Source organism: Cotesia typhae, unplaced genomic scaffold, assembly GCF_013202065.1.
Source record: "Cotesia typhae breed Kobodo isofemale line unplaced genomic scaffold, CoteBio_Ctyphae contig_48, whole genome shotgun sequence".
NCBI lineage: Eukaryota > Metazoa > Arthropoda > Insecta > Hymenoptera > Braconidae > Cotesia > Cotesia typhae.
The window spans coordinates 872287-894141 of record NW_027423756.1 but is presented as its reverse complement, the minus strand read 5'-3'; the positions used below and the strand labels follow the sequence as shown (position 1 = coordinate 894141).

The 21855-nt window shown below is 28.4% G+C and overlaps 3 protein-coding genes across 3 annotated transcripts; 1 reads left to right on the top strand and 2 right to left on the bottom strand.

The window, feature by feature from the left end:
- Nucleotides 1-242: 242 nt before the first annotated feature.
- LOC141529412 (uncharacterized) lies at nt 243-3520 on the bottom strand. The gene is made up of 4 exons (XM_074245918.1): nt 3508-3520; nt 2983-3431; nt 829-1027; nt 243-746 (listed from the first exon to the last, which is right to left on the bottom strand). Exons 1-4 carry the CDS (start codon nt 3518-3520, stop codon nt 631-633), a joined length of 777 nt encoding a protein of 258 aa, XP_074102019.1. The 3' UTR covers nt 243-630.
- Nucleotides 3521-3860: 340 nt separating this feature from the next.
- LOC141529390 (uncharacterized) lies at nt 3861-4621 on the bottom strand. Its single transcript, XM_074245893.1, has 2 exons — nt 4237-4621; nt 3861-3976 (listed from the first exon to the last, which is right to left on the bottom strand). The coding sequence occupies exons 1-2, from the start codon at nt 4457-4459 to the stop codon at nt 3861-3863; spliced, it is 339 nt and encodes a 112-aa protein (XP_074101994.1). The 5' UTR covers nt 4460-4621.
- A 10962-nt stretch (nt 4622-15583) lies between these two features.
- LOC141530165 (uncharacterized) lies at nt 15584-19124 on the top strand. The gene is made up of 6 exons (XM_074247106.1): nt 15584-15798; nt 15916-16037; nt 16951-17007; nt 17490-17621; nt 18115-18216; nt 18997-19124. Exons 1-6 carry the CDS (start codon nt 15600-15602, stop codon nt 19033-19035), a joined length of 651 nt encoding a protein of 216 aa, XP_074103207.1. The 5' UTR covers nt 15584-15599; the 3' UTR covers nt 19036-19124.
- The last annotated feature ends 2731 nt before the right edge of the window (nt 19125-21855 follow it).

Below are 21855 nucleotides of genomic sequence, written 5' to 3'. Positions count from 1 at the left end.
TGTATTTGAAAATAATCCCCAGCAAAATAAATGAGAATTAAAAATTTACTCTCCGTTTCTGTGGGTCTGGTTAAATCTTGGGCCTTTTTTTTTTTTTATTAAATTTTTCGAATAAAAATAAAAATAAAAATTTTTCCTCTGTCTTAGAGTACCCGGTTAGCTTTAATTCAGCGTTACAACGCCTCCAATAATGCTGCGATACACGGACACACACTCATACATTAAGCCGTCCGCTTGCGACCTCATACATCCACTCATTCACACTTACGTACTCGGCTCATAGCGTCACAATCCCCTCTCATGCTCGGCTTTGTGTGAGCGAGTAAGCTGCTATTGCAGCATCTCACTCTCGCGTCTCCTCTACTTCCCCGCTCATTTTCATTTCTCGAATAGCGCGCTTCTGATTGGCTATCGTTTTTAATTCATAACTCAAATTCTATGGCCCAAAAAAATTTTTGGCTCAGGAACTTTCGATTCAGTATTTTTTTCTCTATCGACCCCAACAATTACTCCCGCCACTTCAGAGACACCCTGTAGATATACAAATAAATGGAGTGATCATATACGAGTACGCGATCATATACTAGGGCTGTTAGATTACTCAAATCAGTACAATGAGCAGGCTCCATTTTATTTAGAAGTCTGCTTCAGCCAGTCTGAAACCCACATTTTTATATTAACTGATGCTCGATCATTATCCGTATACACTGGGATAACTTTGTATTTTTGGAGTTCAGTCATAATTCCTAAAGAAAGAAAAGAAGATTTATTAGTATAAAATTTAATTTGACTAATTCTAATTAAAAATTGTTGACAAATCACACTTACGAAGTATTTTGATATAAGCTCGCTCTTCAACTATAGTGGTGTCAGGCTTCTTACGATCAAATTTGACTCCCATGTTTTTTTTCTGTTCTGTGGTCCACATCGTTCTCATTATTTTTTTAGCCCTGCGACAGTTGGATGTAGCGTTTAAAGCTTCATTAAAATCATTAAAGCCCATTTTATAGTCCTCTAGAATGGTTACCTACAAAAGTCGTAGATGTCAAATGATTATACCGAATTAAATTTTTATTCAAGAAACTTAAAGAATGCTATGGCACGCCGTTTTACTATTTAATAGTAACAGAAAAATTATCTTAAAATTAATAACTAAAATTAAAAATACAAATATTATTTCAAAACATAATTGAAATGTTATAGATTAATTTTATGTTTGAACATAAATTTTTTAATGAATAATTATTATGTCGTGACATAATAAAATATAGAAGAATTAAAATTCTGAGTTGAGTTAAATATCAAAAGCGTATTTTTATTATGTGTCATGATAATTAAAAATGAAAGTTTTATAATTATGTAGGGACATAATTTTAAATAGCAGTTTTTATTATGTTGTGACATAAATTTAATTGTCTCCTTAAAATTCCTATTATTGAAGTCATTATTTATAACATTTTAATCTAAAATTAAATATAATTACAAATTAAAATTATGTACATAATGAAAATTCGGAATTAAATTTATGTACATACTGGAAATTCGGAATTAAAATTATGTACATAATGGAAATTCGGAATTAAAATTATGTAGATAATAAAAATTTGGAATTAAAATTATGTACATAATGAAAATTAAGAATTAAAATTATGTACATAATGGAAATTAAGAATTAAAATTATGTACATAATGGAAATGTTGGACTTAAAATTATGTTCATAATGAAAATGTTGGAATTAAAATTATGTACATAATAGAAATGTTGGAATTAAAATTATGTACATAATGGAAATGTTTCAATTAAAATTATGTACATAATGGAAATGTTTCATTTAAAATTATGTACATAATGGAAATGTTTCAATTAAAATTATGTATGTTGATCTTATTGATCGCTTCTATATTATTACATTTTCATTTATCTTTATAATTTGATTTATTTTTATAATGAATAATTCAAATTACATTTATGTTACTACATAATTAAAATTCGTTGTCAATGTAAATAATTATGTCAGTACATAATAAAAAATGTCTTAATTTTAATTATGTTGCAACATAAATTTATTTTTAGTTTTTATTATGACTTGAATTTTTACAAAATTAAGCGATTTTTTTTTTTTTTTTCGATAAACATTAATATAAATTTTGCAAAGATTATTAACTGTTTCAAATTTAATCAACCTATTTTTATTTATGTAGTGACATAATTTTAATATATTTTATTATGTTTTTCGTGTTGTATAAAAATACTGATTATCTTTGAGCATAATCGAATTGTATTAATTATTATTATGTTACAAGATAATAAAAATAATTTTATTTTTCCAAACCAAAAATTTTAAAACATTTTAATTATGTTGTAACATAATTATAATTCGACTATTCCTGTATCTCTTACTATGTATAAGCATTTAATTTTATGTCAGTACATAAAATTATGATATTTGTATTATGTCAGTACCCTGATTAAAAATATTGATTGAAAAGTATTGGGAATCAGTCACCCTATGTGAACTGTATATCTATATATACATGAAAAAGAATTGAAATTATTCAAAAGTATTCTAATTTCATCATTTTCAATCCTTTTCAATCAATATTTTTAACCAGGGTACATAAAAGTAATTGACTTAAAAAATTCTTTCTTAAATGAAAAAGAAAAATTTCTTTTTCATGTTCTTATAAAATATTCTGCTATTAAATAGTAAAACGGCGTGCCATAGAATGTAGTTAAAAAACTAAATAAAAAAACATCAGTTGAAAGCAAAATAAACTAAAAAGTAAAAACATATTGAAAAACAATTCATGAAGCCAACGCTGAATTATCCACTAGTTAAAAATTTAAAACAATATTTTTTAGAAAGTTATGAAAATATTCGTACTGTTGAAAGTAGTTTATTTTAATTTTTCGGAAAATTTTCATTTTTTGAGTGTAAATTAAAATTTTTCCTGAACAATAATTTATTTTCCACATATTACCTTGCCATCTATATCAAAATCAGGATCTTCGAAAGAGGGTTGATTTTCTTTTGAAACTGCTGAGTTACGGCTTAGAGCATTGTTAATAGATTCATTAAGTGTTTCTTTTGTCACCATCGAGTTTTTCATTATTGTCATGTTTCTTTGGCATTTCGTAATTCGGTGAGTTAAATTAGTTACTTCTTTCAATATATTTTGAAAAGAATTCAATTGAGGGTTTATTTCTTCATTTCCTTCAGTTTCCTCATCAGAACTATGTCCAGGACTAGCTAGCGGAGGAATTTCATATTCTGTAGACTGTAAAGGAGTTTCATTCGCGTCTTTTCGTAGGTCCGAATTTGGTTCTTCCTCACCATCATCTGAGTTATTATTGTGATCATCCACATTGAGTTCATTAAAAAGTCGTCTCCACTTCTGTCTGCTAGTTGTTCTGCATTTTTCATTATTTTCTAAAATTTGAAATTTTTATTGAATTAATGGACTGATTATCAATAATTGAAATTGTTCAAAATTTGTGAAGTTCGCTAACATGATGCATTTATAAAATGATTCCAAATTACAGTATTACGATATTATTTTTAGTATTAAATATTTATTCTAAATTTTTTAAAAATTAAGATTAACAATATCATTTTCTGTAATTATTTTAAATTTTATAAATACATCTGCTGTGAATTGAGACAAAATGGAGATCAAAATTCTTAACAGTTACTCAAAGTTTAAATCTTAAAGTGGTTTGTGATTTACTCAAAGTTTAAATCATAATATATGTATACGAAAACAATTATGTAAAATAAATATAGATCTCTTATAACAATATTTAAATGGTACCCGTAGAGCTGCTTCGTCTTTACGTAACCCAGAGCTTTTTGTATATTTTATTTTTCTTTTTTATTTTCTTTGTTCCCAAGTGGTGTCATGCTGTAGCGTTTGTCAGCTGGAATCCTTTTATCGGTCAGGTGATTATTGCGCTCTCTTAACTCTTGTAATGATTCTGAAAAAATCCAGTTTATAACGATTAACAATGTATGTATACATACCCCCATTACCCAAGGGATATATACATATATCCCTTATAAAACGAAATGATTAAAAATGATTACACAATGTTAAATGCCCATAAGAGATATAATTTGAAATGATTTGCATGATTTGACAGAATTAAAAATTATTAAAAAATTAATCATTTTTAATCATTTTAATTTATCAGGGATATATATAGAACTAAATCCACATCATTTTTTTCCAACTTACCATCATCGTCTAAAATTGTAATGGGCCCCACCATCTTTTCACCATTGATAGAATACAATAAGTTTGAATCCCAGGTATCCAAGTCAGTAATTGGCAACATATCATCATTCTCTTCACGATGATGAATGGATTGCTTGTAGACCACTTTAAATTTTTCTATACCAGAAGATGTTTTATATTTTATGAGGACATGCTTCTTTAGTTTTTTTATTTCACTAGACATTTTGTTAATTTATAGGTTATAAATCACAATGATAACAAAGTGCAATGGGAATATTATGATTATGATTTTTTATAGAAAAATAATTTGCAAGCATGCGCAAAGGACACCTGCGTGAAGCGTCAGCGAGTAACTGTTGAGCGTACAAATTTCAAATGTTATAAAAGAAAATATAAAAGATTTAAATAAAATATAATAAATGCTTGTTTTTTAAGAATCGAATTTGAACGTTTTATCTTATTTAAAAAACATTACTTATGAATTTTAAGCCTCTTTTCTTAAAAAAAGATCATTTTATTAATTATTTGAAATTTTTGCGCAAAAAATATGCGCATAAATTCGCGAGTTTATTTTTGCGCAAGCATTAAATTTTTTTTTTTTTTTCAGTTGCACACATGCTTCATTTCAATCAATTTTAACAAATTGCTCTTGGCTTACATGCGCCGACATATTTGTTGTCGAAGTTTACTATGCATGTGGAGATATAACCATAATATTGAATAATATTAAATATAAACAAACGCGATTAATACTATCAACTAAGCACGTGTACAAGTTTTCTTACAATGTATTGAAGAATAATTCAGTTAACCAAACAATGTTATTGGAGAAGGTTTAGTTTGAAAAACTTAGAGGTGAGCATTATTATATAACAAGTTAAGTTTTTCGAATAAGTGATCCATTTCTATAATTCTCGCTCCGTGTTGTCATAGAAAAAAATATTTTAATTTTTACAATACTCCAATTGTCAAACGTTTAATAGTTTTTGATGTTTTTTAATAATTGAGTTAGAACTACATTTTTTTATACAAAATTGTACATGTCAGCAAATTATATTTTTATTAATTTTATAGGTTACTCGAAAAACGATTATTTTTAAATAGATACTTACGAACCAATTAAGAACAGTGGATGAAAAAATTGTTATTACCATAATTATTGAATTATTATGTACTGTCAATAATGTCCGACAGTAAACGTCCCGGCACATCTCGCACGGCAATTTATTTGCGAAACAAGCGCAAGTTGAAAAGATTATTTTCGACTTTTGGAACAAAAGTCCGTATTCCCAAAAATTTCTTTGATAAATTGGTAAGTAACATCATGAGAATTTTTAAAAATGTATCGTGTGATAAATGTTAAAAGAACGTGCAAAAATTTTTTTCTTATCCCTAACGATTTTAAATTAATAAATATAAATAATAATGTAGAGAAAAAATTGTCAGTTTTTAATTTTTTCTTCAGCCATTTAGTTATTTCTTGCATTTCTAGATTTCATTTTTTACTTTAAAAAAAGGAAGTTGTCAAAATTGTTAAAATCTCAAAAAACTTAAACCAAAAAAAAAAATCAAAATTTTCGAAAAAGTTGGAATGTTTGAAAATTATAAAAAATTGACGAGTGTTATTTATTTTAGAAAATTCAAAATTGGATAAAAAATTTTAAATATTTATATTTATTTCGAAGTAATTGATAAGTATTTTTTGATAACATAAATGAAGCGCTCGTTGAAATGAATTTCTTTAAATAATCATCCACTCTGCATTAATTCCTCACAATTTTTTTATACTTTTTCTTCACAAATTTTATTTAACAGCTGTAATACGGCCTTTTTACATTTCTCACACCACATAATTTTATTTCAAAACTGTGATAGTTATATATTTTTTTTTTACAGCCAGTATCAAACAATACATTTATTTATAATCATGTTAACATCAATCGTGCGAATGTTAATACGTCTAATAATTTATTGAGGTATGACACTTCAGACATTGACGACGAAGAAACTACTGATACAAGTACGGATGCCGACAGCTCTGAAGATTATGAAGATGAAGACAATTATCATCACAATGAAACTGTGTTCTCCGACGGTGGTGAGCAGAATAATACTTTTACTGATGAGGTAGAAGTTGATAATGATAACAACGATAACAATGATGATAATAATGACACCGATAATAATGATAACAACGATGATAATGATATAGATAATGAAAGTGACGAGGCTGAATTTTTATCTATAAATTCTTCTATCAAATACCAATATCCACTGATTCCGAAGAAACATCTAAAAATGAAAGATCACTTTTTGTCCATTATTGCTACATCCATAAAGCACCGTATGTCGTATGAAGCCGTTTTAGACATTTTTCGGTGGAATAAATCATCACACATACTTAGTAGTTTACCAACAACTAAAGCAGCGTTATGGAGAGCATTATGCCGTAATAACTCAATGATTTCACGCTACTATTATTGTAAGATGTGCACTACATACTTAGGTCGAAAAAATGATCGTGACATGTTACAAACCGAATGTTTTTGTAAAAATGTGGACCTACAAAATCTGAAGAACATTTAGGATTTTTTTTATACATCAGCTTGAAATCACAATTAAAACAATTGTTGAAAATTCCCAACATGGAACGATCCTTAAAATACCGATTTTCTAGACAAAAAAAAAATATCCATGCGATAGAAGACATCTATGACGGTGAAGCATACAAAAAACTATCTTCGAAAGGACAGATTTTGGAGCAATGGTATAATTTTTCTTTCACTATCAACACTGACGGCTGTCAAATATCAAATTCCTCTCGGTCGAGTGCATGGCCCGTATATGTAGAGCTCAATGAATTGCCGCCACATATGCGCAAAAAATATGTAATGTTAGCAGCAATATTTGTTGACGACAAACATCCCAAGATGAACAATTTGCTGCGACCTTTTACGTCAGAATTAAGAAAATTGTACACAAAAGGAGTAGCATGGAGACCTTCTGAAACAGCCAAAGTAACTTCAAAATTTATTGTTGTTACCTGCACTTTAGATGCACCAGCTCGTGCAGCAGTGGTTCGCATCAAAAATTTTAATGGTTACTTTGGCTGTACATTTTGTTATGCGAAAGGTAAAAGTTTGTCACGGGGAAAATTCATCTATCCATTTAGTCAGTCTTATGGCAAATTAAGAACTGACTCCGAGTTGTTAGCGGACATGAAATTTGTGACTAAAAAAGGTATTCAGCGACATGGTATAAAAGGATTTTCTGCATTAACAGCTTTACCATTGTTCAGTATCACCAAAGGTGTAGTCGTTGATACTATGCATGCAGCTTTCCTAGGAGCTGCAAAATTACATATGACAATTCTGTCAACGACAACAAAAGCTTCCTATTATATTGGACACCTCGATGTGATAAAAATAATTGATAAAATATTATTATCTATAAAACCTCCTTCTGGTCGAGCTCGAACTCCTAGAAGTATTCATTTTTACGCGCAATGGAAAGCTTCCGAATGGCGAAACTGGTTGGACTATGCTCCAGCATGTTTAAAACCGGTTTTAGAGGAAAAATATGTTAATCATCTGGCCCTTCTTTCAGAAGCTATGCATTATTTGAATAGTGATTCAATAACGTTATCAGAACTGGATCGTGCGTCAATGTTATTGAAAGAATACGTCAGGCTATTTGAAAAGTTATTTGGCACTGAAAAAATGACATCGAATATCCATTCATTAACTCATCTTGTTCGATGTGTAATGAACTGGGGTCCTTCTTGGGTGCACAATGCTTTTATTTTTGAAGCTTGGAACCGGAATATTATTGAATCTCTAAGTAGCCCAAACGCTCGCGAAGATCAAATCGCCACACGTTTTCTGATGCAAAGATTTCTCAACATTTCAGCATTTGACAAGTCTATCGCTTCTGAAACAAGAGAGTACATTGTTAAAAAACTTAAAGTTGTCGATGAAACTATAGAAGTAGGATTCGCAGATAAATTTGTTTTGGAAAGAAAACCTACAATTCGATCATTAACTGAAAGCGAGCGCATTCTTCTACGTGCAGCTGGTTACACACCAGAAAAATCAATATTTATGGACACATGCGATTAAATGGAATCAAATTTAGTAGCGTAAATCCTCAACTCAAAAGCAAAGTTTCGAACTCGTTTGCATTCAATGAGCGTGATGGAGTATTTTTTGAAATTAAAAAAATTGTCCAATTCCAAATAGATGATAATTTGATTTCAGGTTTGATTGCTCAGAATTTTTCACATGCTTGCTATAGATTCGATACCCAATTTATTCATGAAGTTGAAGAAAATCATATTAACTTCATTCAAGAAACCTCTAGAATAAGACCAGCGATAAAAATAACAACCATCGGAGCAACATATGCAATCAAACTTGCAAACTGTTGGGAAACAGATTAATGGAGAGTATATTTTCTATTTCCTGAACGTATTGTTGCGTAGGGTATTATTTTTGTTCATCATATAAATAATAATGTATTAATTGAATTTATTGATTTCCGAATATTTTACTAAACACAATATTTTTCTATGTTTTGTATTTATGATAAATAATAAATTTTTTAAAAATTAATAATCTCATACTAATCAATAACACGACTCATTTGTTTTAATATGAATTGATTATTTTTAAAGGTAATGAATTCGTCCCGAACGTACTTTTGGTAAGTTTTTGTACACTAAAAAATATTCGAATTAATATAATTTAATGTAATAAAATATCAATAGAATTTGAAATTTCATATAAATTATATTTTGAAAGTTGAGTCTTTAAGTATAATTTTTCTTGTTATATGCGTTCGAGGATACCATGCTTTATTTTATAAATTGTACATTACGTAAACAAACGGAAAAACACAGTGAAAAGAAAGCGATTCTACTGTGAATCGACAGCCGAAAAATTGTGAAATCGTCGTGAATTGACGGTGAAAACGTAGTGAATTGCTGGTCGAATCGTAGTCAATTGACAACGTTACTACTATCATTTCCTAAAATATCGACCTCGAAATGCTTATTGCCCTGCAGTAGAAACATGGTGTATCGACGGTCGAAACGTCTTATTTTCATGAATTAGGAACAACCTTTCTTCAGTGAAACGATTATTTTGTCACTATTTATTTACTATCCTTAGATAGTGACAGAATGAAACAAATACACCAGTTTTTCGCTGTGAATTGACTATACTCAAACCCTGAATATAACGTGAAATGACCGTATTATTAATCGACCGTCGATCGACGATGTTTTCACCATGAATTCACCTTGAATCTACCGTGAGCGTGAAACCGCCAGGGGAAGAAAAAAAAAGATTTCGACTGAAGATGCTCACAAAATTTTAAATAATTCAAACTACCCAAGGAGTTACAAAATTTAAGAAAAATTATTGTAAATGAACTTTGATTTTTTTTCTCGACGTTTCAAAAATATTAAAAATTTTCATTGTACAACTTTCATTTTAAAGAAATTTTTTTTCTAATGTTTAGAATTCTTATTACTTCTTATTCACTTGAGTTTATGAAAGATTTTTTTTTTCAATTTTCGATAAAAAAAAACTTTTAATAAGTGTCATAACTTATCTACAGATAAAAACTAAGTATTTGATTGGGGTGGATGTGTATGGATTTTTAATCTTTTTTTTATTTTTTAAACAAAGTATCTCAAAAAAGATAAATTTTAGAAAACGAAACTTTATAGTGAATTGATTTTAAACCAAGTAATGGTTATGTTAGAAATTTTTTTTTATTTATTTAATGAAGAAACATTAAATAAATTTATTCCAAGTAATTACTGTAACTAACCTGAATCACCTGTGATGTAAGACTGCATCGAGGGATAGGTCGACCATTTGTAATTGGAAATGTAATTAAAAATTGTTTAATTTTTTTTTTATTTCTCTTATATACTGATGTCCTGGAGTTACTTAATTTTCGTTCCATTACGTATTGCCTGTGTATAAGTAAAAAAAAAAAAAAAAGTATAGTTGGTTAAAAAAATGTAGTGTTATTCAAAAATCAATATAAATAAAAATTTAAGGTTACTTACATTTGATTCCGATATTTATTCAATATTTTGTAGACAAAAACAGTTCACTGTGTATAGTAAACTACTTAAAAAATTATTACTTTATACATATTTATATGTACGTATATGTACCACGATGTCAAAAATACTGAGTTAATGAAAGCCGACTATTGTCTTGCTTATATTAATTTTTCGTACAGCACACGCATCCACGTGAGGTGAGCGGTTCGTACTTGCGTCGCGGGCTTGTGTCCCAGAAAATGTGGATACGGGGCATAGAGAATGCATGAGGGGGTGCGTGGAAAACCTGCGCATGAGCAAACAGTTGTCTTTTATTCCATGTGCCGAGCACGCGACTCGTTCGAACATGAAAAGAAGTGTGCTATGCTGTTCAGTCGGTGCCGGGTATCAATGTTTTATTGTTTATTCTTTGATGAACAGCATTTTTTAATATCGCGTCACGCATAGTTGATTGTTATAAAAGGATCTTTTAAAAACTGACATTGTGTTGAATAACGCAAACTTAATGATTATTAAGATAGTGTAAACTGTCATGAAATTTAGTTTTCACATCAAACATGGTGATTTAAAAATTTGAAACAACGTACTATCTGTATCGGTTACTGTACAAAAATAAATTAGTCATCGATTTTTTTGGACAAAAAGTTTAATCATCAAATGAATATTTTTTCTAAGCAAAAACGTTTAATAGAAAAAAAAAAAGATAATCGCAGCTTGTTATTTTTATCCATTGTTAGATTTATATTAATTGTAATATTGTTATTAATTACTTAATAAATTTTTCTTATTGTTTTTATATTTTAATCTACAAATTTTTTTTAATTGCTGTTAAATAAAAAAAAAATTATTAAAAATACGACAAACTTAATTTAAAAAAAAATTTTTAAAGTATTAAATAATTTAATTTCTTAACCTTCCCTTGCGACTTTCAAATCATTCTGAAATCAGTCTGAAAAAATTCTGGAAACATTATGGAATCATGATGGTTCCAGAGTGTTTCCAGAGTGGTTTTGTGCCTATTTTCCAGCATGAAACCAGAGCGCACCCAGACTAAAGCCAGAGTGGAATCAAAGTGAACTCAGAATAAAATTAAAGTGGAACCAGAGTGAACCCAGACTAAAGCCAGAGTAGAATCAAATTGAACTCAGAATGAAACTAAAGTGAAACCAAAGTGAACCCGGACTAAAGCCAGAGTGGAATCAGATTGGACTCAGAATGAAACTATAGTGGAACCAGAGTGGACCCAGACTAGAACTAGAGTGGAATCAAATTGGACTCAGAATGTAATTAAAGTGGAACCAGAGTGGAATCAAAGTGAATCCAGAATGAAACCGAAGTGGAACCAGAGTGATACCAGAATGGAACCAGATTAGAATCAATGTGAATTTTACATAAAATCAAGATGGCTTCAAAGTGGAATCAACATGAAATTAAAATGAAATCAGAGTAAAATAATAATCAAATCAGAATTCATTCAGATTTAAACTAGTGTGAAGTCAACGTGAAATTTGCATGAGTGACAATGGAGTTATTAAAAATTAGATTAAACTGTCAGTAAATTTAGAATAAGTTCGGATAAAATCGAAATTAATTAAGATAAAACTACAGCAAAACTAAAGTCAGATCCGATAAAACTTCATAGGGATCTGAATGTGTAAATAATTTAATATAAATAATAAATTACCTTCATTGGAAAAAATTAATCAATTATTAATATACTTCTTAAAGTTTTTTCCATCTTTATTATATGAATGTACATAATAAGATGTTACATAGTGGAAAACGTATCCTTTTATAATTTCAATGATATATATTAATATATTAATCAACATTAACAGTTTGTTTATTTAGTCACATCTCTATTTAAAAATGTTGATTAAAGAGTATTAAAAATTAATTCTTCTCAATCAGTTTTTATAATCAAAGTTGTTATTCATCTCATCTTTGACAAATTTAAAGATTTCTCCCAATCTTACGTACACTAAAACTATTTTAATAAAAACTTTATTATATCAATTATGAGTTGATCAGCATCGAAAATTGTATTTAAAATCAAAAATAGAAAATATAAAATTCCTATCATATAGAACGTAAGTTTCAGAAAATTGTAAATGTCTATATATAATATATCTGGTGAAGAAAATAAAGTCATGCGTAATATATGTCGGTAAAAATGTATGCTTCAATTTTTCTCCTAAATTCTCTTAAAAAATTACATATCAATCATGACATAGTTTTTACTACAGCTGTTTTTAAAATGCTTTTCGTACATGAACCTATTCACTATATGTATACAGTCTATAATTGTGCATTAAAAATCACAGGAAAAAAATATACAACTTAAAAAAATTAATTTTCCAATGACTTTTATTTAAAGTAAAAATAAATTTGTCGTAATACTTCAAAGTTCACTTTCATTGTTACTTTACTTTCAAATTTTATGGTTTAAAGAAGTCAAAAATTAATGATGACCAAAGTAGTAGCATTTCGTTCGTCGGTTTCCAGTGAAAAAAATGAAATTCAAGAATTAGTAGGTCCAATAATTATAAACAAAATGAAACGATCAGAATATTATAACGATATTACACAATTTTATTTAGTTACCAAACTTGACAATGTTTCGATTTAGATATCCAAATTAATTATCACGTCAATTTCTATGAACTTGTACGTCAAGTAGTATCGTATACACGATGAAAAAAAATTTTTGTCTGATCATATATGATTATACATGAGGTTTGGAATGATCAAACATATATGATCAAAACATGTTGCGATAATACTCTTGGGACCTTAAAAAGTTTTTTTTTTAGACTGGCAATACGATTGTTTTGACACTGACATACAGCCTGTCAATAATTACCGAAAAATTTATTGGACAGTGACTATTTTCTAATTTTTTTTAATAATGACATAATTTTTTTGTAATTTTATTGTACTTTGCGAATTTTATCAAATTTAATAAGTTCTTAAACTTTACAAAAATCTATTGAATTCCGGAATTTGATGAAATTGCAAAAATTTTTATAAAAACCAGTACTTTCTGTTGTTAAAAGTCTAATAAATTTATGTCTTTCAATATTAATGCTGGTGACTTAGACGAATGAGCAGCGTTCCAGACGGCTTCCAGCTAAAAAGATTTGAGTTCGAGCCCTCCATACGCCTGCGATTTTTTTATTTAATATTGTCATGAATTGATTATCCTAATATTGTAATAAACCATTACCGTACTATTCCATTTCTCTATGTATTTATGAAATGAATTTGTTATTCTCGAAAGCATTTTTTTATCAGACATATATGAGTAAAAATAATTATATATGATCATATATAATAATGAATAAGTAAATCTGATTATATATGATTAGACGTGGCCAATATATATATATATATATATATATATATATATATATATATATATATATATATATATATATATAAACTTTTGAACAAACTACATTTTCTGAATCAGCTCGAAAAACTGAGTCAGAAAATGGCTAAATTTGTTAAAAGTTACGCCATGAGGACGGCTGCAATAGTTAGATTTTTATGAAATCTACTAAAAATTATGTAGCAATACGAACGTTTTGAACCATATGTATTTTGATCAGTCGAAACAAGATCGATATAAATTCACAGTAGGTATACTGAAGTGTAAACATGACAGGTCTGTTCTAAAAATTCTTTGGATTTAATCTAAAAATACTTTGGAGTAACTCAAAATTCATAAAGGATTTGCTAAGAAAATAATTAAAGTTCACTCTGCAACAATTTGTATTCACTTTGGTTCTACTCTGGTTTTATTCTTTATCTACTCTCATTCCATTTTGATTCCAATCGAATTTTATTCAGGTTGCATTCTGATTCAACTCCGACGCCACTTTGGTTTTATTCTGGCTCCACTCCGCATCCACTCTGGTCTCACTCGATAACCAATCTGGACCCGCTTCGGGTCCACTATGAATTCATTCTGTATCGATCGTGAATCCACTGTGTATCCACTTTGGTTTCATTCTGGCTCCACTATAGTTTCACTGAATAACCAATCTGGCTCCGCTTTGGCTTCACGTTGATTCCATTCTGTATCGATCTTGAATTTTCTATGTGTTCACTATGGGTCCACTATGTATTCAATTTGTATTCACTCTGTATTCACTCTGAATACAGTCTGGTTTCAATCTGTATCCAATCTGGTTTCACTCTGAAAAAAAGGCACAAAACCACTCTGGAAACACTCTGGATCTAGTATGATTCCACTCTGACTCTGGAAACAGAGTGGTTCCAGAGTGGACTCGCAGTCGCAAGGGTTCTAATTATTTCGAATACTACTTCCTATCAAATTGCATGTAATAAATAATTTTAAACCTTAAGCAGCTAACAAAGAAGCTATTTATTTATTTATTAATTTTATTTCATTTGCTTGAGTTACTTTCATACTGATATCGATATAAAAATAACAATATTTTTATACTGTTACGAGTCAAATAAGAAATAATATGATAAAAATAATATTTTATATATTAAAAATTTCATTTATTTATATGTTAGTTTTTAATTAGCATGTATTTTACAATTGCTGTTTGGCTTGTGCCTCGGCATGAATAGACATCATTTATTCATTCTCTCCCTCTCTCTTCTGGACTTCTCTGCACTACTACCCGTTTCTATGGCTGTAAGGCGAATGGAAAATCTTTCCAAGAACTAGAATTAAATAATAAACAATATAAATCAACAATATGAACTTGAAAATAATTACAAATTTCATGGGATGAATTTTCTGATATATAAAAAATATAATTTTTTTATATAATGAAAATATAAATAATTTTTTTTTACCATCACTGTCCATTATTTTTTTTGTTAAATCTCGAAAAAAATTTTTTTAGATATAAATTTTTTTTTTGGTTTTATTATTTATTATTCAACATAAAATGATTTTTATTATATTTTAAAATTCTATTTCAAAAAAATTTCTTTGCCATTGTCCGATTTTTTTCCGGGTAAGTTCATTATATTTTTACACGACTAAAGAAAAGTCAAAAATATTAATTTGCTGAAGAGTTAAAGCCAATTGTTTTTGTGTGGAATTGTATGTTTCCTCCTTGTTTACGCTTTAATAATTTGACAATCATTTAAGTAACTTAAGCAAATTACTTTGTTTCATCAGCTGCTAGATTATCATTTTAATTTTGCAAGAAAATACTTAGATAAATATTATGTTTGCATATATTACTTGCTAACTCAATTATGAATTTGTTTTTAGATGTAAATATATTTGATTGAAATGGGTTTATATTGTCTTTTAACTGATTTAAATCAGTCAAAGTATTGCATTGTTCCAACCCAGAATGTTTTTGAACTTAATGAGAAGAATGATTTGAAAAGGATTCGATCAGACACATATCAGGCCGACAAAAAATATTATGTCAGAGGCGCTAGTTTACAAATTGGCATTGGAAGTTTTTACATCATTGATTCACATGGTAACTTTTCAATTAATTTTCATCATTATACTAGAATTTGATCAATCGAAATAAAATTACAACCTTACTAACATGACAGATGTTCATTAAACTAATTTTTTTAATTATGATGAACAGATGATTACAAAGTTTTGAGAAAAAGGAACCCAGTGGATTCGCGCATAATCATAGCAAAATTACCAGATTATAGTCCATCAACTCAGTCAAAAGTATCAAAGAAGGCAGATACCTCGAAAATTGTAAGTTGAAAAAATTATTATTCTAATTTTTAATTTCTAACTGATTTCAGCTTTAAAAACATTCTCAAGTTTTTATTTTGCTATTTTTAGATCTTTATGAAAATGACATTACGTTTATTATATTTAAAGTTGATTCATTCAATAAAATTCGTATTTATATTGTATTTTTGTCGATAATTGAATGTATCGACAAGTTATACAATTACAAAATTAAAAAAAATTGTCTTTGTGATATTTGAAAAATTGCAACGAAGCAGTTATTGATAAAACTATAAAAGCTTGAAATGTCTTAAAATTTTCGGCAATCTGCAATATTTTCAGAAAATTAAAAAAAAAAAATTTGTGGTTTTTTGGTCCACCCTGAGTATATATAACTACTTAAAGTGGAATGAAATGAAAATAACAGCAATACCTAGGTTTACTTTTGATTACGATGGTAATCAGGGTGATTCAGAATTACTTTCACAGCGAGAAGATTCAGATAGAGGAGACAATTTTAAGCATAAAGTTCCTTTACCTCTTTTCAAAATTATCAGTAGTTTTTCAGTTATTCAACATTTTAATCGACCAATCAGGTGTCAGAATTAGATTTAGAAAAAAATACAAAAGAATAAATAATAAGTTTGGCAACTTTGCAATGGTAAACTTCAAGTTATACTTGAATATTTTATTTATTTAAAACATTCCAATTCGATGGAAAGTTGCCAAACTTATGATTTATTCTTTTGTATTTTTTTCAAAATCTAATTCTGACACCTGATTGGTCGATTAAAATGTTGAATAACTCAAAACATACTGATAATTTTGAAAAGTGGTAAAGGAAGTTTATGCTTAAAATCGCCTCCTCTATCTAAATCTTCTCGCTGTGAAAGTAATTCTGAATCACCCCGTATATCTTATATTATCTTTCCAGTCTAATAGTGAACGGGTAGTAAAAAAGCCTGACGTTCCTCGCAAATCAACGGAAAAAGTAAGTTTCTACAAATAATTAATCATTTTAATGTTATTAATAAGTTTAATTTGTATTTTTAATCTCTCTCAAATGACAATTTTCTAGACTTCTCAAATTTTGTTTTTTAATGTTCTCTTTTTAAGTGAAAAGCTTGGAGAATTTATGTACTTCAAAGCCTTAGTAACTTTTTCGCTTTCAAATAGACTTCATATATTGTATCAAAAAGTAGGTAATTTTAATTCAAGAGCTTGAAATACAACGGAAATAAAGTTATAGTGATTTTATGGCAGTTTCGACTTAAAAATATATGTATATTATCAATTCTAAAGTTTAATTTTCGAAAACTTATAAATTCCAAATTCGTAATCTGTATAGCAACTATAAGTTTTTAAATAATGTATTATGTATTGAAACCATAAAAAACAATACGTTTTAAAAGTACATTTTGATATAAACTTTTTTGTTATAATAATGATTAATTCTATTTAATGCTTTTCCAGTCTACAGTTGCGACTGCAAGAAAGAAGAGTGAATATAATTCGGCAGATTATTATCTGGAACAGGAGGTAGCAACAGGTCCTGGGAATACTCGAGAAACAGAAGTAACAGAAGTAACAGAGGAAACAGAAGAAGTAAGTTTAGAGAAAATATATTTAATTGTTTATTTTTGTTATCTATTGCATGACTTCAATTTGCTCATAAAAATTTTTAAACTCATTCAATAACTAACAACTTTTAAAAAGCATAAAAACTAAGTAAATTTGACGTTAATGAAAAACCTTAGTGAACACTTTTAAATATTTTCCGAATTTTTTATGACCTATATTTGCAACCTCGCCATTTTACTAATTTTTTACTTTCTCATGTATTCTCTTGTTTTTCCTTCACAAAGAAGTTTATGAACTCATTTTTTACCATGAGTCTCTACATTTTATTCCAGTAGTTTTAAGTATATTGCAATTTGTTGTTGAGACTTATTGTAGTGACCAATAAAAGCGTGCATCATTTTATCGAATGATTTAGATTTACTTAGAGTAGAATTAAACGTCAATACCATAGTACTTTTTTGGTAATATTCCTTTTTTTTAAGGAAACATTCAAATTTGCATATTATTTTGTTTTCAGGGTACTTCTCAAGATAATAATAGTGAATCATCAGAAATAGCAGAAGAAACAGGGATGGCAGTACCAGAAAATCGTGATAATTCTGACGATTTAAGGAACAATGTTGGTTTCAAAAAATTATTTTTAATTGTTAACTGGTATTTGTTGCGCGTATTATTGCAATTCGATCATTAGAACTATCAACTTCTTGTCTTAAGAAATTTAAAGCTTTTATAAAAACAAGAAACATTTAAAACTTTCAATTTTGTCTAAAAACCAAGATTTTGAGGTATTAATATACAATCAAGTCTTAATAAATTATTTTCTTTTAAAAGCACAACGATTGAGTAACACATTGTCCATAAATTTATCACTTTATAGAGTAATTTAATTTTATTAGCATTCAAATAAGATTTTATATATATATATATATATATACTTTGAAATAGTTTTTAACAATAATACCATCAAGAATTATTGTTTGTTGCATAGGATAAAATTAGTAAACCCAAAATGCATGAGTTATTAACACTTATTTTACTTCATTAATGCTCAAATTTCAAGAAACCCCATTTTTGTTTTGATTATCCTAATTATTTTTACTAATGATAATCTTTGTATTCATGAATTTTTATTGATATTTTTTGAAAATTATTTTTTTGCAATTCCTCAAAATGTACAAAATAATTTCATCTTAAAGTCATAGGGCATCCAATAAGTGCATCTTAAATTAAAATGTTAAAAACTAATAAAAAGTCGATTTTTAAAACTTGGGTGAAATTAATAACTTTCCGATTTTTCGAAAATTATTTATTTTCATAGCGAAAATTAAAAAATTTTTAATGTACTCAACTTAAATCGTTTCTATTATTCATAAAATGTAATTTTTTGTTTTTTTAACAGTATGTCCAAATTGGAGCAGTAAAGTTTACTGCAAATTAATTATCGACGATTGTGCTAAAAAAAACAATGCTGAAGCGTGCAAAAGCACTACTGAGCAATATATGGACGTCGGATGAGTTGAAAAAAATGTACCAGAAATGTCCAAAAAACGATGCTAGTAGTGTACTTATCAGCGATCAACATTGCTTACTAGTTAAAGGTAAAACCAAAAGTGATATAATTTTTGTTGTACAAAAATTATATCACTTGTTTGATGAAAAACATCACTTCTTTTCGAAATTTAACAGGACATATCTTGAATCATTCTGTTTGTTTTGTTTCACACAGGTAAAATAGCGTAAAAAAATATTTCCTTTCCAATGAACTTGAAGATATTCATAATTTGAAAAATTATTCAAAAATATAAGAAAAATTTCTTTCTTTTACATGCCTTTTTTGTCTGACGAAAATAAAATCCTAAAACAAACAAGGCATGATAAAAAAAAAATTATTGAGATTTTATTTTCAACTTCCCGCTAAAAATCTCAGATTTTCAAAAATCGGGAAGTTATTGTTTTCACCCCATTTTACGAAAATCGAGTTTTCATCGAATCTCGACGTTTCGAAGTCGTGGGAAGCTTCCCTGACTATTCTCGCGATGGTGTCTGTATGTCTGTATGTGTGTGTGTGTGTGTGTGTGTGTGTGTGGATGTGTGGATGTATGTAAGCCTCTTATAACTATTAAACGGCTTGACCGATTTTATCGCGGTTGGTGCCATTCGAAAGGGCTTGACCTAACTTAGATTTCCAATACACTTTGGACCGATTCAGACCGGTAGATTTTGAGAAATCGCAGAAAAACTACAAAACAATAACTTCCCGATTTTTCGACAATCTTCGATTTTCTTAGCGAGAAGTTAAAAAAATTTTTTCAAAAGTGGTTTTTTTGGAATAACTTTTAAACAGCTTTACCGATAAATTCTAAAAACTAATCAGCTCTTAACATCAAAAAAACCACGTTCATCGCCGCCAGTCCGGTCAAAATCGGTTGATTCGTTCATGAGTTATCGTTGACGAAAAAAAAACCGAAAAAAGTGTTTTTTTGGAATTACTCCGAAGTTTTGCGCTCTATCAACATAAACTCAAAAATTTTTCATGAAGCTTAAGAAACTGCGTTAAATGCTACCAACCACGTGAAAATCGGTTCATTCATTGAAAAGTTATTGCGATTTGAAAATTTGAAAGATAGTGTTTTATCAAATCTCTATCAAACTTTTAAGCTCGAAGAGCTCAAAAGCTTAAAAAAGCTATTTTTTGAGCTCGGAGAGCTCAAAATAACATACAAATTGTATTTATGAGCTCGAAGAACTCTAAAACGTTATAAGTGCAATTTCAAGCGTTTAGGTATAGAATTGGCAGGACGTTGCAGGGATGGCCTTCTGGGTCAACCGTTTTCCTAATTTTTTTCGATATGTTTCCATATTATAAACATTTTTAAGTTGATTGAAAAAAAAAAAAAATTCATAAACGCCTTTTTGGCTCTTCAGAACTATAAAATCGTACATTAAGCTGTAGCAATGCAAAATAAAGTACTACACTTAGTAAGTAAGACATTCCACACCAAATTCGCCTCTTTTCAACTTGACTTCTTAAAGGCTGATAAAAAAAACACGTCCATGAATTTTTTGAAATTTTTTTTCAACATTCGTTTCTGAGATGTAAATTTCTCTTATTTTAACTTACCGTTTTCTATGGAATGTTCACAAGTTAGTATAAAATTAACTGATATTCACGATTTTTAATTTTTCTCAAAATTTTTGTTTTTGAATTTTTATTTATCTGAACTTTTGTCTTTTTTTTATTTAAAGGACTTTTAGTAAAATTTTTTTATTTATAATATTTAAAAAATTAATAAACATCGAAAAATTGAATAAAAATTTATCATAATTATTTTTTCAATTTATCGTGTATTCAAAAAATTATTATTTTCATTTTCTGAGAATTTACCATTTTTTCAAAGATCAAATCCATGAAAACTGAATACAATACCCTTTTAGCACCTTCAATCCCATGATCTTTTCTAACTTATCATCGTAAATTAAAGCTGCATTTTTGCTATGAGTATACTTATAGATTATACTTCATTTTTAAAATCTAATTACTGAAACCCAAGAAATTTTCGTAAACTACTAAAATCCGATCCAAATAGCATTTAAATAAATTTAGCATTATCACAGAGACAAAGCTTAAAATATTAATAGTCCAAATAAGTCAAAACACAAGATTAAGAAAAAAAAAAATTAGTACAACGGAAGACCCAACAGGCTATCCCTGCAACTTCCCTCTAATGTCTAACAAAGAGCGATACAAAATTTGCTGATCACGACGTTTTAAGCTCTACAAGCTCAAAAATGAATCTTTCATACGATGTTAAGCTCTTCAAAAATATTAATTTGTCAAAAAAGCATAGTCAAAAGAATTAAAAAAAAAATTAGAACGACGGTTGACCGTAAAGGCCATCCCTGCAACTTTCCGCTCATTTTGTACTTAAGCGCTCAAAATTACACATTACTTTTTTGAGCTCTTCGAGCTCAAAACTCTAATATCAGTTTAATAAAATATAATTTTTTGAATTTTCAAACCGCAATAACTTTTGAATCAATGAACCGATTCTTACGCGGTTAACGGCATTCGACGCAGTTTTTTTGAGCCTCATCAAAAATCTTTAAGTTTAATTTGATCGAACCAGAAATTTCAGAGTAATTCCAAAAAAACACTCATCGGTTTTCTTTCGTCAACGATAACTCACGAACGAATCAACTGATTTTGACCAGCTTGGTGGCGATCGACGTGGTTTTTCGATGTTAAGAGCTGATTAGT

Excerpts from the sequence above, each read along its gene's own strand:
- LOC141529390 (XM_074245893.1), bottom strand. The coding sequence starts at position 4,459 with ATGTCTAGTGAAATAAAAAAACTAAAGAAGCATGTCCTCATAAAATAT. Across the intron at positions 3,977-4,236 it reads TACAATTTTAGACGATGATG|AATCATTACAAGAGTTAAGA; the intron begins GTAAGTTGGAAA and ends GGATTTTTTCAG.
- LOC141530165 (XM_074247106.1), top strand. The coding sequence starts at position 15,600 with ATGGGTTTATATTGTCTTTTAACTGATTTAAATCAGTCAAAGTATTGC. Across the intron at positions 16,038-16,950 it reads AGGCAGATACCTCGAAAATT|TCTAATAGTGAACGGGTAGT; the intron begins GTAAGTTGAAAA and ends TTATCTTTCCAG. Across the intron at positions 18,217-18,996 it reads CTGACGATTTAAGGAACAAT|TATGTCCAAATTGGAGCAGT; the intron begins GTTGGTTTCAAA and ends TTTTTTTAACAG.
- LOC141529412 (XM_074245918.1), bottom strand. Across the intron at positions 1,028-2,982 it reads ATTTTGATATAGATGGCAAG|GTAACCATTCTAGAGGACTA; the intron begins GTAATATGTGGA and ends CGACTTTTGTAG. Across the intron at positions 747-828 it reads AGCTTATATCAAAATACTTC|GAATTATGACTGAACTCCAA; the intron begins GTAAGTGTGATT and ends TTCTTTCTTTAG.